Below are 19,883 nucleotides of genomic sequence, written 5' to 3'. Positions count from 1 at the left end.
AGTAAATTATATGGCATTATAGAAAATGACAAGTGCTATGAAAAAAATGGAACAAGATAAGTGGTATTTGGAGTTATAAGTGGGGGAACATTGCAGTTTTACAGAAAATGAAATTTGACCGAAGACTTGAAAAAGATAAAATGTCAAGAGTGTCCCTGTTCGAGGCACCCAAGGCAAGAGTGTGCCTGATGTTTTCAAGGAAAAGCAAGACTCTATTCTAGCTGCAGGGGTCTAGAGAGCAAGGTTTTCATGATGAGCAGTCTACGCTGTTCTTTGTTGGACAGAACTTGGAAGTCCAAACCAGTAGAGCCCACAAGAAGCATGGACTTCTCTCAATCCACATCCTTTCAGAAGGCACCATAGTAAATAGATTAACCCAAGATGCTTCCAAAGGACAACAAAGACCCTTGTACCTATGAAGCCACTGCTTTCCATGTTTCTCTTTGGTGCTGATTCTGACCTTCCTTAGCCCAGTAAGGTCTGGCATTGAAGCCTTTCTCCACTTGCCCATTACTCAGTTCTGCTGTGACTCCAGTCTGGCTATACTGGACTTCCCAGGTTCTCTCTCTCTCTCTCTCTTTTTTTATATAAATTTATTTATTTATTTTTGGCTGCATTGGGTCTTTGTTGCTGTGCACGGGCTTTCTCTTGTTGCGGCAAGCAGGGGCTACTCTTTGTTGCAGTGCCCGGGCTTCTCATTGCGGTGGCTTCTCTTGTTGCAGAGCACGGGCTCTAGGCACACGGGGTTCAGTAGCTGTGGCATGTGGGCTCAGTAGTTGTGGCTCACGGGCTCTAGAGCGCAGGCTCAGTAGTTGTGGCGCACGGGTTTAGTTGCTCTGCGGCACGTGGGATCTTCCCAGACCAGAGCTCGAACCCGTGTCCCCTGCAGTGGCAGGCAGATTCTTAACCACTGTACCACCAGGGAAATCCCTCCAAGTTCTCTTTTAAGCTAGTCACTCAGGCTATGACCATGGTGATTTCCCTGCCCTCCCCCACTCCCCGAATCTAGTACATCTGCCCCATTCAGACGTATTCACTAGGTCCCTGCTTGGCAAGGAACCCAGTGTAATGTTGTTAAGGGTGTTAGCTGGCAGGATCACTTCTGTCATTGTTTTCTAAAAGCACCATTGCATTTTCAACTGCCCCTAAACATGGTGAGCATTTAGTCACCATTCTAAGTCATTTATTTAACATGAAAATTTATTAGTTAGGCCATTGTTTAGCAAATTCATCACATTGCACTTTTTACTTAGCAGAATCACTTAATTAGTGTTTTATTACTGGAATCGACTGTCAATTATGTGGCTAATTCATTTACTTAGGGAATGAATGTTTTATCTGCGTAAGGCAATTCAAAGTGCACTGTTAACTCTTCAGCGATTAAAGACTGTTGTCAGTGGCAATTCATGTTGTAAGGAAAATTAAATCATTTATTTCCCGTGAAGTATCAGGTATTGGAAAAATCTTTGGAAAAGTGTGGAGAGGGTAGTTTAGAACCTTTCATGAATTAAAGAACTTTCATTAACTGAGTGCTAATGAAAGCTAAATAAAAGTAGCTGGAGGGTTTTGATTGGACCCCTTGGGAAAAGTTATTATAATATGTATACCCATATGTGTATGTTGCTGTAACATATATAAATGCTCTTTTATTGTCATTATTTCTTTGGGCTCTCACAAAAGCATTGTGGGGTGACATTGGGGTTTGTAATTGGCAGCCTCTGAGACGGCCCCGATGACTCCTGCCTCCTTTCACACATCCGTGTATTATCCCTTCCTCTGAATGCAGACTGGATCTACTGACTGGCATCTAACGAATAGAATGTAACAACGTATTGAGGTGTCACTTTCAAGATGAGGTTATAAAAAGTCTGGGGCTCCCATCCGGGCTGCTCGCTCTCTCTCTTTCTCATCTGCTTGCTCCATGGGAAGCCAGCTGCCATGTTATGAGTTGCCCTATGGGGAGACCCGCTGGCCGTGGTTACTCCAATAACCCATGAGAAAATAAGTTTGCTAGTGACCGCATGAGTGAACTTGGAATCAGATTCTTCCCCCCAGATGAGTCTTCACGTGCAACCACAGTCACATCTGACAGCGTGAGTGCAGGTTCATGAAAGACCTAGAGCTAGAGGTACCCGTGGAAGCGGCACTCAGATTTCCGACCTACAGAAGCTGTAAGATAGTAAATGCTTGTTATTTTAAGTTGCTGATTTGGGGGGTGGTTTGTTAAGTAGTGATAGATAATTAATGCATGGCTTAATGTGTGATATGGTATAAGAATTTACCAAAAGCTTTTTGGTTAATAAGTAGTAGAGCCAGGATTTAACCTTGGTTCTTCTGTTGCATTTCTATAACCAAAAAAGAATAGGAACTGTAGTTAAGATCACTCACTGCAACTTTCAGGGGTCCTTAAAGCATTGACGTCCCACAAGTGCTACTACTATTCAGAGGCAGTTTCTCTATAACCGTGATTCCCTTATGACCTGCACACCTTTATTACCATGAGAAGAAGCCACAGGAATTCTGGAGAAGTTGGTGAGCAGCAGGCCTGTAGGATTGATCTTCTTTACTATGTTTCAATCAGGAATTGAGTCAAAATTCCCCTTTCTGGCCCCCAGTCACTGCCCTGACCCCCAGTAAATGGTTGTAACAGTAGTTCCCAAACATGACTGGCCCCAAACTAAAGCTACTAAGTCCTTAGGTCTAGGGAAGAAATCTATATTTAACATGTTCCCTGAGTGACTCTTGTATGGCCCAGTGGTTTGGGATCCATTGCATAAAACACAGTAGGTTGCCATTTCAGTCAACTTCTATAATTCAACAGCTGAGGGTCTGCCAGGCTAACCCTTGATGTGCACATACAGCTTTATCAGTTCTTATGAGAGTGTTAGGTATCTGTCCTTCCCAGAGTAAAGGCCAGCAGCATTGGTTGCTTGAATATTTTTGTTTGGTTGGTTTCGAACAGTACTAAGGTGTACTACCTCATTCATTCACTAGAAGCAGAAAGGACAGTGCTTGCTTTATTGAGTAACTCCAGGACCATTAATGAACAAATTGTATTTCTTAACTGGAAGCTCCCTTAAAGACCATCTAATCTCTTACCACTCAAAGCGCAGGTCCACGGACCAGCAGCATCTCCATCCCCTGGGAGCTTGTTACAAATGCAGACTCTCGGATCACATTCCAGACTCACTGAATTAGAATATGCATTTTAAACTATCTCCAGCATGTATATTGAAAGTTGAGAAGGAGTGGTCTAATTCAACTTCATAATTTTAAAGTTAAGATCCAGAAGGTGAAAGTAATTGTGCAAGACAATTTAGTGGCAAAACCAGGATGAAAACTCAAGTCTTATAACTCCAAGACTGTGTTGTTTCCACTCTATTAATGTTCTGTTGTCTTTGTAGCTTATTATATCCACACACTCTGCTTAAGTATCCAGGGCGTAGTTTGAAATGAAGAAAGCAGGCTTCTCTCCATCCAGGATAATGGCAAATGCGTTTCAAACAGCTGTTGCACATTTCAATTTCCTCTCCCTTTCCCAGACAAGTTTAGCATTTCATTTTCTCTTTCGTATACGTGAACAAAAGACAAAGTCACCTGTCAGGCTGAAGACTGTAAAACCTGACAAAATTGAGTTTTTCTAGCTTAGCTAAGTATCACCCTGCAACTGTTTTGCATACCTTTGTCTTACTATGATTTTGACAGATGAGGGAGAGGAAATGTTTTCGATGTGAGGCATTTTTTACTTTTTTTTCCCTTCCATCACGTACCTTCCTATGAGGACGTGGGTCTCAGAGTGCAGTGATACATACACAACACAAAATGCTGGGCTGGTTGTTGTTAGTGTGAGCACAACTCTGGAGCGAGGGAGAAATTCCAAATCATGCCCTGCCCAAGCTGGAGTCACAACAAAGCTGTAACCTTCAATCTGACAGAAACACACCCTTCCCCACACAATCTGTCATCCCCCCTGTACAACTCTCTCTCAAAAGCCACCCTAGAATCCCTCTGTTTCCTGCTTGCAAGAATATCAAAATCATACAATTTACTTTTCTTTATTATTTCTGCTTCAAGTAACTTACTAAGCAGGACATGTTCCTTTACGTTCTTTGGAATATCCTATCTATACTAACACGAACAGCCATATACAGACTTTTCTACTAATAGTATTAAATAACTTCACGATGATAACATTGTGTAAACTCACATTTTCTTCTTAATATACTTCATTCTCATCTGATAAGCAGTATAATCCCCAGGAAGCCATTCCTTACCAGCCAAAATTTGTACCATACTTTATCATCTGTTTACAAAATTCTTCAGGCACGTGTATCACTGCCTATTTATGGGTATTTTTCTACTCATCGAAGTTCAAATAGTCCGTTACTTCAAACAGAAGTGCAAGTGGATGGTGACTATGCAATAATTAAACACTGGACTTCGACGTTACAAAAAAGAGTTTGTGTTTCTGGTGAGCTGAAACATTTTAAAAGTTCAGCATTATGCCCCTTCTCCTTTGTGGTTCAGCAGTATATTTCCAAGATCCCATACGTACCCCTCAGCTTTGTTCTCTCCTTTCCTAGTTTGATCACTGAGCAATTAAGACCAAAAAGCATCTTCTTGTTGCTACAGGTCTGTTGCTTCTGGCTCGCCAAATGATCTTAATTTTTGTTTGAATTAAGTTTATAAAACCTATGCTGTGAACCCTGGTATCAGCACTTTTGCTGTCTTGTTTTCCCGCTGATTTTTCATGAAATTGTGACAAAATGAAAAATAAAAAAGACTTTCAAAGTCTTTTTTTTTTTTTAACAGTGAAATCCTTTCTTCAAGCACAATCATACCTAGAAGTCTGTTTTTTTTAACATCTTTATTGGAGTATAATTGCTTTACAATGGTGTGTTAGTTTCTGCTTTATAACAAAGTGAATCAGGTATACATACACATATGTATGATACACATATCTTCCCTCTTGCGTCTCCCTCCCTCCCACCCTCCCTATCCCACCCCTCTAGGTGGTCACAAAGCACCGAGCTGATCTCCCTGTGCTACGTGGCTGCTTCCCACTAGCTATCTATTTTACGTTTGGTAGTGTATATATGTCCATGCCACTGTCTCACTTTGTCCCAGTTTACCCTTCCCCCTCCCCATATCCTCAAGTCCATTCTGTAGTAGGTCTGTGTCTTTATTCCCGTCTTACCCCTAGGTTCTTCACGACGTTTTTGGTTTTTTTTCCTTAGATTCCATATATATGTGTTAGCGTACGGTATTTGTTTTTCTCTTTCTGACTTACTTTGCTCTGTATGACAGAAGATGTGGCACATATATACAATGGAATACTACTCAGCCATAAAAAGAAACGAAATTGAGTTATTTGTGGTGAGGTGGGTGGGCCTAGAGTCTGTCATGTAGACGTCTATTTTATCAAACAGATAAAAACCATCTACCTCTGGCTGCAGCAGAGGTGAGGGAAAACTCAAGTGCTTGGTGAGCATTGCACGCGTGTGCACGCACACACACACACACGCACGCACACACACAAAACCCCCCATGAGGGTCCAATTCACTCCTGACCCACAGAAGACACTCTGAACAGAGGTCTCCCTTCCTAACTCTGGCTCAGCTCTTAGGTCACTAAGTGCACAGACTAATAATTCACTTATTCTTCCCCCTGGATACCACATGCATGAAACTTTCCACATTATGATTTACCTAAAATAAAAATAACGATCCCTACAACTGGTCACTTAAACAAGTACAGACTGATGGCTCCTAACTAAAAGGGCGTGAGTCAGAAAAGCAAGGCCATAACATGAATGACACCCTCTAAAATCAAGCAGTGGCCACCCTGTGGACCCCTGGATTAGAGGAGCCTCAGGAAAGATGGGGCCCAGTTTATGGGGCTCTAGTAGACCACAGGGTTTCACTGAGAGACACTTTTTTTCATTATTGCTACAGTCACGCAGAGTCCAGGAACCAGCCCAGAGAAACTCAAAGGCCAGTGTTTTGTTACGTGAGGGATCCTTGGGCTGGAAGTACTTCTGCATCTTGGCTGTGGTGGTCACAGGAATCTACACCTGTGATTAAATTACATACAGCTGTGAACACACACGCACAGGTGCACGTAAAACTGGTGAAATCCAAGTAAGTTCAGTGGAGTGTGTTCATGTCAATTTCCTAATTGTGATGCTGTGTAATAGTTATGTAAGATGGTAACTTGGGGAAAACTGACTGAAGGGTGTATGGGGCCTCTCTAAGTTATTTCTTATGACTGCATGTAAATCTACAATTATCTCAAAATAAAACTTTAAGAAAAAGCTGGTGCTCTGGTAAAAGGCTGGAAGGTAACTTCTGACCCTGGCCACATCCATCAGAGTCTTCAGATGTGTTTCATGGTTTTCCCAATCAGTTACTCACTCGCCAATCCAAGCATGTGATAAAAGTGTTCTACCCGTTTCTAGAAATTGTGAAGTGGTTTACGTGTCTTTTTTCTTAATCATTTTTGGCAGAGGTTTGTCTAATTTATCAGTGTTTTCGAAGGAAAGAGCCAGCTTTTGTTTTACTTCAGCTTCTCTGTTGTGTCCTTAACTTCTATTATGTCCCATTATCATTTGTTCTTATATTTATCTACTTACTTTCTACTTTCAGTGACTATATTTTTCATCTCTAGAAGTTAAATTTGTATTTTGCAAAGTCACTCATCCTTTTTCCACGATGTGTTGCCTTATTGCTGTGGTTCACAGTCCTTCCATATTCTCTTTAATCAATCTAAGTGTATTTATTTTATTGTCTCTTAGACAGTTTCATTATTTTCAATCCTTGGCAGGCACATCTCTCTGGGTATCACGTCTGCTGACTCTCCCTTGTGGGGATAAGCTTGCTCACGTGGCTTGTCTTTCTTTACATTTTATTTTTCCGCTATGAATTCATCTTTAGTGGAGGCGGTTTTGTTCTGTGGGAATTAGCATGTCTTGGATTATGAAAATAGCTCTGTAGAGTGGTTCTCATTTGCCTGTCAGGACAGGAAGATTTTCTGTGGTATTACATGGATTTTGTATGTTGATTTCTAGGTTTGCAGTTGCTCTGTCACACGCAGAGCACAAATGCAGACCCCAGACCAAAATGTGGTAGGGGTCCAGAGTTGCCTTTGTTTACTGCCTCTAACTATATGAAAACTATAAACCCTTCTTTTTATTCTACTAATTGATGCCTTTAACCTAAGTGTGTGCATACATACATGTGCACACACACACAGATATGCACACACATGTGTGTGAAATTAGATCCTTTACTTAAGAGCAAGATTAAAATAGTATATATTGACTGTCTATTATAAAAGGTGAAGAAGTTGATTTTTTTTCTAGTGATCCATCAGTCACCCATTTCCTCGTTTTTGTTAGTAACATTTCAGAATTTAATCAAGTATTTTTATATTAGATGTTTTTACATAGTTTCTCATTAACAATTCTTTTTTTTAGTTCATTGTGTTTCAACTCACATTTATTTTGATTTTAATACTCATGTCTATGTTTAACTGATTTTGGTGTATAACAAATCAGTTCTTTTAAAATACAATTTCCTCCGATCTTGTGGGAGTTTTTTTATTTTTTTTAACTAAAAATTTTTTTCCTTATTTCCCCACCTCCCCAAGCCTCTAGAAAAGAATCAGAGCCAGTATAATTTCTGAATCTTTGTGCATCAGGGAACATCTTTCTGTAGCCTCACAAATGAAAAACAACTTTTATCAGGGTATGATTTTGGAGTCACAGCATATTTCCCTCAAAAATTTTGTTCCGGGGCTTCCCTGGTGGCGCAGTGGTTCAGAGTCCGCCTGCCGATGCAGGGAACACGGGTTCGTGCCCCGGTCCGGGAAGATCCCACATGCCGCGGAGTGGCTGGGCCCGTGAGCCATGGCCGCTGAGCCTGCGCGTCCAGAGCCTGTGCTCCGCAACGGGAGAGGCCATAACAGTGAGAGGCCCGCATACTGCAAAAAAAAAAAAAAAAAAAAAAAAAATTTTGTTCCAATGATTTTTGGCATTTAAATTTGGGCAATAGAAAATATGGTTAGCATTGTTTCTTTTTCTTTATGGATAGCCTTTTTTTCCAGCCTAGATGTTTATCTGAGTATTTCTACATCAATAATATTTAATAACATTATCAGGAGATTTGTTCTAATTTTAAATTGTACATGGAGAGCTCTTCACATTTTGTTCATTTTGGGGTTTTATTCTGCCAAAAAGCTGTTTTTACATTGTACCCTTTATTATTGCATCTATTTTGTTTATTCTGTTCTCTTCTTTAGTAACAGCAATTATCTTTTATATGTCTGTTTTTTCCTCTGAAAATGTCGTTTTGGTGCCTTCACACGTGAACACACATGAGCAGATGATAGATTCCAAGGAAAAAGAAGTCTCATTGTTCTCATTCCCTTATATGTTCACTACAAGCTTCTCAAGTTAATTCTCCACAAGTTTCTGCCTGTTGCTTATTCTCATTACAGATTCCAATGTCCATTCAAATTCTGCTCTTCCATTTTGGTTTCCTTACCATCGTTCCTTGCCTCACTCAGCAAATTTTCCTCTAGTTGCTTCTTCACTTGATGCATATTTTGGAAAAGCTGTCCTCTTATTGTTTAATCTTTCACTTTCTTTATTCTTCCATGTTTTCTTGAATTTCATGCCATCTAAAATGCATTTCTGTTTTCCACTGTGTAGGTTATAGAAAAAAATCAAATGGGCTTAAACAATAAGTTAATGTGTTATCTTACAGAACAGGAAGTCAGGAGTTAGAGGAGGTTCCATTGATTGGTTGAATGAGATGCCCAAGAATGTCATTAAAGCCCCCCATCCTTTCAAGCTCTCCACTTTGCCATCTCATGTTGGCATTGCCCTTAGCCTGGATCCTTTCTTGGATGCGAGATTGCTTTAGCAGTTCCAAGCATCAAACCCACACATGGTAATGTCCAGTAGGAGACAGAAGCCCCTGGAATATCCTTCTTAGAAGTAAGGAAATCTTTCCTAGAAGAAAATAGAACTCCCCTAGTAGACCTTCCCTCCTAGCTCATTGAAAAGTTTTGAAAATTGGCAAAGATGATAGGAACATCTGATTGGCTTAAACAAATCAGGATTTTCCCCTACGTCTTGGAATAGGGTCATCCTCCTCTGAGCCACATGGGGAATGTGTGGGCACGCAGACTCGTTTGGGGGTTCTGCCAGAAAGGAAGAAGGTGAGGGATGGCTGTTGGGTAAACAGTCAACACTGACTAATTTTCTTTTGAAAATTTTATTTTTATCAGCATCCAGAGTGTCATTTTTCTTATTTTTCACATCGCAGATTTTTCTGAGACGCCGTGTTGTTTTGTTTCTGTTTTCCTTAACTTCAAAGAAGGAGAGGTCTCTAGGGACTGGTGTTTGCCAATAAACAGAGAAGGCAGATTCTTGTCGTTGCTTTCGCTGTTCAACTGATTGGAATCCTTTTCTTGTGACTTAAGCAGGAGAAGTAACGGAGGTTCACAGTCCCCATCCCTGTGTGATGTATCTTCCACCATCCTTCCAAGTCATGTGAGAGCTGTGGAAGAAGGAATTCACACTCTCTCCACAAAGAGAAAGATTGATTTCTTTATCAGGAGGAGCAAATGAATCCAGAAGCACTTTCCTATGACTGTTCCCATCTCAGATTTTTTCTAATACTGAATCTGAGTGCTGGGGTACAAAGGTGTTTATCCACCCTCTTTTGTCTTAGCCAGTGAAAGGGACCGAGGAAGAGACAGGGCTTGGAGATGCCCGATGCCCGTATTTGCTTGCTAGAGCCTTTGATTCTCTGAGCCCAGGAAAGAAAATGGGAAAAGATGAAGCATCTCTTTTTTGTCCTTTGAGCCAGTGTTACCTTAAGTAACGAAGTATAACCGTGTCAATTGTCAATTGTATAATGTCCATTTCAGTTCCGTAGAATGTGGCACAGTGGAATGGCATTCTACTTAACTATTAGTTTTACAAGTTCAGCCCTATGGAGTTGGTCAGATTTAAGACAGGGAGAAAAGGTAATTCCTATATAGATATGCGCTATTCAGCATTCCTGAGGGGATATGCGATGGGGGTATATGAATCTACTCTTTCTCGAAGGTCACAAGTCTGTATACACCTAATCGTAGTTTAAGTCAAAGCTAGCGTATCACGCCCATGATTTTCTATTTCACCGTCATTTTTAATGAGATAAAGTAAAGCAATGGTTGAAAATTGATTTAAAGAGAAACTTTGAAGACATGACTATATAGATACGCACTGTTCAGTGCAGTAGCCACCGGTCACAGGTGGCTATTTATATTTAAATTAATTGAAGTTGGGTTAAAGTAAAAATTCAGTTCCTCAGTCCCACTAGCCACATTTCAAGTGCTTGACAGTCATAGGTGACTAGTGGCTACCATATTGAATGTGCAGATACAGAGCACTTCCATCATCATATGAAGTTCTGTTGGGCAGTGCTGGGCTAGAGCTGTCTTACACTAGATCAGTGTCTTTTCGAGTTCACTCTAGCTCGAAGTCAGCTCTCTTTAGAACTTGATTTGGCACTGGATGTACACCCGCCCTGTCTAATACTATAGCCACTTAACCATATGTGGTGTTAAGCACTGGAAATATGGCTGGTCTGAGTTGAAATGCTTTATAAGATACACATTGGATTTCAAAGCCTGAGTATGAATAAAGAACGTCAAATATATCATTAATAATTTTATACCAACTCTATGTTGAAATATCATTTCAATGTATTGGGTTAAACAGAATTTCTTATTGCAATTAATTTCACTTGTTCCTTTTTACCTTATTTAACGTTGCTATAAGAAAATTTTAATTTACATACGTGGTCCATGTTATATTTCCACTGGACCTCTTTACCCCCTGTGTAACTCCAGAATGCTCTCCCTTTCTCTGTCTCTTTCTCTAGATCTGTGCTTCCTAGCACAGTAACCATAAGCCACATGTGTACATTTAAATTTAAGTGAATTAAAATTAAGCAAAGTGTAAAATGCAGTTTGCCCATCACATTAGCCGCATTTCACACACTCAGTAGTCACATGTGTTCAGTGGCTACCATATTGCACAGCACAGATGCAGACCATTTCCATCATTGTGGAGAGTTCTATTGGACAGAGCTGGTACAGGTTGTACACAGTGATGGCAAAATCCACAGAAGTGGGGCGTGAATGCCTAAAGCTTGGGCGATGTTTCCACAGTGCCTAACTCTGCAACACGTTATCCTCCCACCTCCTGGAGCCCATCTGTTCCACCTTTGTCAGACATGTTTATGCACATCTTATCTCCTCTTCTCTCCTGCAAGGGCTGTGGCAGCGTGTCTCCCTCTGAACACACTTTCCTCCACCCTCCTGTCTGTACTTATATCTAACACTGTGCTTTGTACACTATAGGTACTCAGTAAATATTTGTTAACCGGCTGGAGTGGCAGTTCCTAGCAAGTGATTGGACATAATGTGGCTGTTGCTAGTGGGAGATCTCTAATGGCTTGGTAGCAGGGGGATAAAAAAGAAAGAGAAGGTCAAAACCAGGTTCCCAAGGAAGAAGGAAGAGTGACTGGCAGAGAGACAGAAAAGAGGAAATCAGAGGGACGGTGGTGACCTGGCATCTCATACACGTCACCATAATCCCTCTGCTCGCGCTAGCAGCCCTTCACGGGCAGCAACAAGACACATTGCGGGGGAATTCACAGCCTTAGACAACAGCTATAGAAAAGGTGCCAAAGAAATCCAAAATATTATTATGTGATAAATAAACATGTAAGGCCTATAAATGAGCAGTTGAAATGGCATGAAAACTAAGGGTCTGGTGAGGAGAAAAATGAAAAGTGTTCTCTCCCTGGGCCAGCTGGTCGGAGTTCCATTTTGCGAGCAGCACGCGGCCTCCAGCGCCTTGTTGAGTTAGCAGCAGAGTCACACATTAGTGTTAAGGCTCCCTCTCAAAAGGAACATCATAACGATTTTTAATTGGGGCTGATAAAAATGTAGCATTACTTGTAGGTTCCTGAGAGAAGTGAGTTGTGACATTGGGTTTTCATTAAACCTAATGATGGAAAATGAAGTATAGTGAGTCTGGTGAAATGGGGTGTGACAAAAGGCATCACTTCTGCATTCGCAGGGGTTAATAGGGAATAGGTGAAGTAAGACACGTTGGAAAAGGGAGTCCAACTAGTTGAATTAATAAACCTTGAAACTCCCTTGGTTCCGAGTCTTCATAGCATCATTAGCACCAGCACTGACATTATTACAAATGTTACAGCAATACAAGTTGCTAAATTTCAGACACGTTTGTTTTCCATTCCAGTGTTGGTTTTGCTGACACCAAGTTTACAGTCTGTCTAGCAATGTGTTTAGAGGAAAATATCCATATTGGTAGCTGTTTGGTTTTGGGAACACTTGGCATCTCACAGAAGTTGTCAGATGCTCTTTCCTAAGGAGCCTATCTCTGCCAGGCAGCTGGTCTCCCAGGCAGCCCAGGTCCCAGGCCCGTGGGATACCTGGATACCTGTCACCGTATATGATAGTGGCTTAGGTGGGAGACACTCACAGAGCTCCAGGCATTGACTCCGGTTCATCCTGTCCTGGGAATCATGAAGTGCAGCACCTAGAGAAGCAAACTCAAGTGCTCCTTTTTTCTCCATCCCCATGAGTGATATTCACTGGAAGGAGGCCTCAGATCCATGGCAGCTGGGACGCCTACAAGAAATAGCATGAGTCTTTAACGAGGAGTCTTCTGAAAATCCTTCAGTGGTTTCCCACTGGCTTGAAGATTTTTAAGACATTCACACCTTTCTAGGCTGACCTCACACCGTGTCTCACGGCTTTACCCCCATCATATTTCCACCTACCTCTGTTCCATTGTATCTTCCTTGCGCTTACCTAGATGTGCTTGGCTTTTCCAGCTTCTCCGCTCATGCTTCCAGTGGTTCTTCTTGTCTGTCTACCCTACTAGATCACCCAGCCTTGAGGGTGAAACCTATATTCTGTGCATTTCCAGTGTCTACCAGAGTCCCTGGAACAGAGTGGGGTCTCAGTAAATCTAACTCCTGATCACAAGGGTGTGATGGAGAAGGGAAGCTGTGCCTACATTTGCCAGCTCTATGTTTAAGCAACGCCAGTGAAGACGTGTTACCTGTTACCTCAAACCCCGGGAGAAAAGTAAGCAGTATTTTTCTCATGCTTGTCAGAAAACTTGTGCTTACATCTCGCCTAGGCCCTTCTTCCTGGTGCATAAACCTATATATTCTAGATCGTTCTGTTGGCAATCCTTCCTTACTAGGAAGAGTTTTGCTCATGCTGTCACATAGGAGGAAAGTTCACTTTTACATACAGAGTCAGTGTTTGATGGATCATGGCGACAGAGAGAAACAAGCTGAAAGATACGTGGATTTTGAAAAGACAAGTTGCAGAAAATGAGGAATGTATGCTAGAACTCCCAGGGAACGAGTGTGGCATAGGCCCCGTGGGGTCTGCCTTGGTCCCTTGCAGTGCCTGAAAACATCTGGGTGAGACACATCAGATCTGGCAGTGCTCATCTTCTGCATACCACGAACAGGAGGGTCTAGAGCATAGACTGTCCATGTCTTTGGGAGGAGGTTGGGGAGACCAAGCCTGAATGATTCTGGGTAAGACGAACTGGCCCTGAAAAATTGACAGTGTATGGCTGGCAGGGAGTTCATAGGGTAAGAAAGTGGTTTTACTGGTCTAAGGGGAGCAGAGGAATTCAAATTCCAACCTAAGCAGGCATCAGTTTTGAGGGTGGCCCAACTAGTAGGGAGCAGTTAACACAATTCAGTGTGTCTAAAGATTATTATCAGGCGAGATTATAGATCTTATACCAAGGATAGATGTGTGAAGGACATGAGGCGTAGGACCCAGGCCTGGGAGAAGTAGCTGTCAGGACTGAAGGAGGAGGCTCAGGCTTCCCCACCTGCAAGGTAGGTTCAGCATCACTCCTGGATTAAGAGTGTTAAATTCTGGGGAAACTAGACAGTAGGCAGAAGGTGATCATTGTTGCAGAGCCCATAGCTGGAGAGCAGCTGAGAGGGTCAGGGTCTCTGCTATCTGCTGCGGATCCAAGACTGGCTCCAATTCCTCCCAGTGTATGACCCAAAGGAAACAAACTAGTAGAGAAACCAGGTCACACGGGGATGCAGGCAAATGGACCAGAAGCAGACACATGGCTCTGACCTCCAGGGACCTGAGGCTCTCCTCACCTGCAGGTAGGCACCAGAGACGATTCCAGGTAGTCTGCTTCCTCAACAGGAGGGTGCTCCTAGTATCCATCCTGCCTGGCTTCTCACTGGTTCTAGGATTGGCCTGGATTGCCTGAGACCACCCTGACAAGCGTGAAGGAAGGACAGAAACAGGCAGGAGATGACAGCCAACCTGGAACCCTGTCTTTACTCCATCAAGATGCACACTTGAAGTAGAAACGAACCAAGGGTTATTGTGTCACTGGTTTGTTTGTTGTTTTCATGTTTAAATCTACCGCCACAGCCACGCCAGGGAAACCATGTTTCTTTATTCTTTCTGCAGTTCCCTGGTCAGCTGAGTCCTGAGTTAGTTCCCTCTGCCCTCCTGAGGTCAACCTAGGGGAGGCACAGAGGACAGAGGACAAAACTCCTATAGGTGATGGTCTGTTCTCCCTCCTTCTTTTTGAAGCAGATGGCAGCCGTGGGGAGCTGTCCCAGCCCACCCTCACGATCCAGACTCACCCCTACCGGGCCTGTGACCCCGTGGAGATGAGCTATCCCCGGGACCAGTTCCAGCCCGCCATCCGGGTGGCTGACCTGCTCCAGCACATCACTCAGATGAAGAGAGGCCAGGGCTACGGGTTCAAGGAGGAATATGAGGTAAGAGACCAGCCTGCGGGAAACTGCCTGATGGGCGCAGAGGCTTCATGGGTACTAAAGGTACTCAGAGTATGGTCCCGGGTTCAGCAGCGTCGACACCACCTGGGAGCCTGCTGTAAATGCACCATCTCAGGCCCACCCAGACCTACGGCATCAGTTTAGAGTCACACCTGCCTGCAATGGGAAGATATCAATAGAAGGGCTCCAGCCCCCATCCCACATGTTGTAGAAAAGCCAGCAGATCACCCCTGCCAGTGGTTTTCAGCAGGCCTGCTCGCTCCTGGTCACCTCTTGCCTCATGGTCATGCTTCTGTTGTGTTTTCAACACCCCCAAGGCAATATCGCATCTGGCAACTGCTGTCCTCCCTCTCTCGGTACCTGCTCCGCAACCCCTGCCTTGGGCATCCCTTAGCGAGTCTCTAATGCCAAGGATTCGTGAGTAGCAGTTGTTACTAAGGTTTAGGGAATCACAGAAGGATTGCAGCCAAGTACAGGAAGTACCTGAGGTGAGGTTCTGGTCACCAGACAGGTCTTTATCCACTTCCTTCCCAAAAGTTCCTTTTAGTGTCCTAAAATTTTCTTTTTTTTCCTCCTCCTTTTTATAGCAGCCAGGAAAAGAACTCCACTCCCTCTACTTTATTATGCAGAACAGTTATAGCTATCTTTATCTCACTCCTTTTGTTTCACTCCTTGCCCTTTAGGCCTCACCTTTTACAAACAAAAGGTAGAAGGAAAAACTCATTAAGATGTTTTCCTGCACTAAAGAGCACCTGACCCCCAAGAGGGATTTTGCATCCCTCCTGAGCCCGTCAGAATCCAGCTGCGGGCGGCTTTGGAACCAAGCATCTCTTCTCTTTTCCTTTCCTCTCTCTACCTCTCCTCCATCCTTCCCAAAATATCTTTTGAGCATTTGCTGTGTGCCAGGCTCTGAGTTAGTTGCACTAGGTTTTGTTGTGGTGGTGGTGGTGGTGGTTTTTTTTTTTTTTCTCACATGCATCCTGTGGCCCAGATATACTAGGTTCAGTTTCACTGTGTGCAGTGAAAATGCATTGACTCAGATGCTACACATTTGGAATTCTTGATACTGCAGACTAAGTTTATCTCTCAGACTGTATTCTGAGAAAGAGCTTACAAAGCAATATTTCAGAAGTTGTGTGAGGTCATGAAATTGTGCTAAATTTGGCGGTAGGGGGTGTCCAGACATCCAGATTCCAGTACAACAAGCTGTGTGGCCTGTCGTTTTGCTACCTGAGTTTTAAAGTTCTTCATCAGTTGAATGAAGAGTTTGGATAGGTGATTACTAAGGGCCTGTCTGGTCCTAAAACTTTGAGAGTATAAAACATGGTAGCAAGGGGAACGGTTTGACGCAGTTATGTGAACAAAAACGTTTATGTCAATGATCATGAGTAATTACCAGCTCAGGAGAACCAGCAGTTAACTTCTTTTGTTTTGTTTTGTTTTGTTTTTGTTTTAACATCTTTATTGGAGTGTCATTGCTTTACAATGGTGTGTTAGTTTCTGCTGTATTACAAAGTGAATCAGCTATATGTATACATATATCCCCATATACCCTCCTTCTTGCATCTCCCTCCCACCCCTCTAGGTGGTCACAAAGCACAGAGCTGATCTCCCTGTGCTATGAAGCTGCTTCCCACTAGCTACCTATTTTACATTTGGTAGTGTATATATGTCCATGCCACTCTCTCACTTCATCCCAGCTTACCCTTCCCCCTCCCCATGTCCTCAAGTCCATTCTCTACATCTGTGTCTTTATTCCTGTCCCCAGCAGTTAATTTCAAATACGGTCTAAGTAAAATAGTATTTTTCAGGCTTCCCTGGTGGCGCAGTGGTTGAGAGTCTGCCTGCCAATGCAGGGGACACGGGTTCGTGCCCCGGTCCGGAAAGATCCCGTGTGCCGCGGAGCGGCTGGGCCCGTGAGCCATGGCCGCTGAGCCTGTGCGTCCGGAGCCTGTGCTCCGCAACAGGAGAGGCCACAACAGTGAGAGGCCCACGTACCACAAAAAAAAAAAAAGAAAAAAAATAGTATTTTTCATATACTCAATCTATAAATTTTGGGAGGATACTGGGATAAGAATTGCAGGTGACGGTCTCATCACCTCACATCCCTGGGCCTTATTTCCTAGGAGGTTGGTTAAATGATCCTGATCTCAGCGGGCCGTGGGGTCCAGCGGCTGGACCTCGGTCCTTGTCTTCTTTGAAAAAGGAATTCAGCAAAGAGACAGAGATTATGAAGCAGATAAAATGTTTATTAGAAGCAAAGTACGTGTGGAAGTACACACAGGCAGACTCAGAGTGAGTCGTGCCCAGTAGGGGGTGTGGCTAAAATTGCTTATGTGGGGGCAGTTTTCCACGTTCCCTCTGGCCAGTCATCTTGCTCGTGCCCATATTTGGCCTGACTCAGGGCCCTGCCCGATGTGCACGCACATCTTTCAGCCAAGGTGAATTCTAGCACGAGGGTTTCTGGGAGGTTGGTGGGACATATTATGGGCTGGCGCCCCCTCTCACCTTTGACCCCTGAGTATCTTTTCTGCACATGTGTGGTCTAGGATGTCTCCTTGACCATAGGAATGAGAAAAATGTGCTCGCCTTATCTTTTGCTCAAGCAGGGCTCTGCTCCTGTCATTATCTTTATTTCGAAGTGTCTACAGGAGACTGTTTGCAGCTGCTCAGCCTGGGGCCCATCTCTCTCCAGCCTCAATCCCAACCCCTTAAAGTATGGGGCGGGGGGGCATGTGTGTGTGCTCACACTCACTTGTGTAGACCTGTGTGGTGAGTGAATGTCAGGAGAAGGTGTGTTGTTTGTAAAGTCGTATTCAGTATCAAGAAGGTTTAGTAAGTTATTAGTCATAATAGTTAATTTGTTTTAAAGTTTCAAATAGCATTAAGGGACATGTGTGGCTTATCAGAAAGGGGGCCAAGTAGTCAAAGCCTGAGAAACACTGTTCTAAGAACTTGCGATCTAAGATTTGAAAACAGAAATACAGATACATTTGACGACTTTGGTGCATTTCCTTCCAGAATGAGATCTTTTAAAGGTATCCATACTTATGTGGTGGGATTTGGATTGATTTTTTTTTTTTTTTTTTTGTGCCTTTTTACATTTTCCAAATTTTCTAGCGTGGAAATGAACTGCTTTTATAATGAGAGAGAAAACAATAACTGTTCCATCATTTGAACTTCAGCCATAAATACCATTAAGTAGACTAGACTTGCCCTCAGTTAGTTCAAGTTATATTGATCAGTTAGCTTGCATGCTTAGCTTCTAGTCAACAGCATTTCCTGATTAACTAGAGGTTAATTGGAAGACATTACTTCATAGGTGTCTTTGCACACTGTCTTTCCACTTCCTTAGACTATAGCTGGATATTGCTTTGATCATCAGGCCTCCTGTGATGTCTGGAATCTACATACTGAACAAAGAATCACAAATCTACTGGAAGACTGTTTCCTATTGTAGATATATGATTCCTGGGTCTTCAATCCTACCATCAAACCCACATGCCATGTGCTCCGTTGCCTGTCACTCGCCTACCCTGATCATTTTTTTCATACAAATTAGTGGGTTTGACAAGTTGACATATAAGGGACCTCTCAGCTCTAGCAAGCTGTGTCTTCTAAAATTCACTTAAGTTGTACAATCACTTACAGATTTGCTCATTAAATATTTACTGAGTAGCTACTCTTTCTAAGAACTGTTCGAGGTATTTGGGATACAACAGAGAGCAAAAATGGACAAAGACACATGCCCTTGTGTTCTAGCAGAGGAAACCCAAGATAAACAATAGACTTAAAAATAAGGAAGTTATTTACAATAACTTACCTAATGTAATATGTTAGTAAATAATATAGTATGTTAGACAGTGGAAAACACTGTTTGCTGTGTTACAAGCTACCCCAGATCTTAGTGACGTAGAACAGCCAGTTTATCGTGCTCACTGATTCTGTGGGTCAGGCATTTGGACAGGGTACAACAGGGATAGTCTGTCTCTCTTCCGTGATGTCTAAAGCCTTGACTGGGAATGCTCTAAGGCTTGGGACTGAAGATCTGAAAGTGTCTTCACTCAGATAGCTAACAGCTGGGATCTCAGCTGGGATTGCCAGCTGGAACACTTACACTCAGCCTCTTCCGGTGGCCTGGGCTTCCACACAGCATGATTGCCTCGGGATCGCTGAACTTCTTACATGGTGGCGCAGAGCTCTGCCGGTGAGCCCGCTAGCTAACAAGGTGGAAAGTGCGTCACCCCTTGTTACCCACAGTTGGACGCCACACGGCATCACTCCAACCACCTTACATTGGTTATACGCAAACAATAACTGCCTACATTCTGGGGGAGGGGAATTAGACTCCATCTCTTGATGAAGGGAGGTGTAGCTGCAAGATTCTAAGAGAGAATATGGAACAGGAGTAGTGGAAAATATAATCTGTGGATAATACAGTCTTCCACAAGTAAGTACCATGGGAAATGAAAGAGAAGCGCAAGGAAGGGAGATGGTATATTCCAGGGACATGAGGTGAAGGAGTTCCAGTATTAAACAGGCTGAAAGGGCAGTCTTTAATTAGAATATGAGATTTGAGCAGAGACATGCTGGAAAGTATCTGGAGGAAAAGAGTCAAGATCAAGGGAGTAATATATCTGGCATGTACAAGGAGGTCAAGTGTGGTGTGAGTCCAGTGAACAAGAAAGAAAAGTAATAGAAGGTGCAATTGGAGAAATAAAGGGGGCCTGATCATATAGTGCCTTATAAGTCATTATAGGGACTTTGGCTTTTACTCTGAATGAAATGAAAAGCCACTGCACGTTTTGAGAAGACAAGTGATAATTTTCTGACATTATTTTGAAAGATTGATTCTTGCTGCTCTGTGGAGAATGGACAGAGGGAGGAAAGGGTAAAAGCAGGGAAGCCAGTTGCGAGCCCACTGCGGTGACCCAGCAGAGAGACAGTGCTGACTCGCCCGGGACGTGGCAGCGGCGGTGGAGAGA

At 43.0% G+C, this 19,883-nt stretch overlaps 1 protein-coding gene across 1 annotated transcript in view; it reads left to right on the top strand.

Moving 5' to 3' along the window:
* PTPRT (protein tyrosine phosphatase receptor type T) overlaps positions 1-19,883 on the top strand; it is a gene marked incomplete at both ends in the record, with an annotated part of 1,082,998 nt that overhangs the window by 979,564 nt on the left and 83,551 nt on the right. The window contains 1 exon segment of the mRNA XM_082857741.1: positions 14,690-14,880. Within this exon segment, the coding sequence (XP_082713867.1) occupies positions 14,690-14,880 (191 nt within the window).

The sequence above is a fragment of the Leucopleurus acutus genome (genome assembly GCF_964270905.1).
Source record: "Leucopleurus acutus genome assembly, chromosome: 16".
NCBI lineage: Eukaryota > Metazoa > Chordata > Mammalia > Artiodactyla > Delphinidae > Leucopleurus > Leucopleurus acutus.
This window is presented reverse-complemented; position numbering and strand designations above follow the sequence as displayed.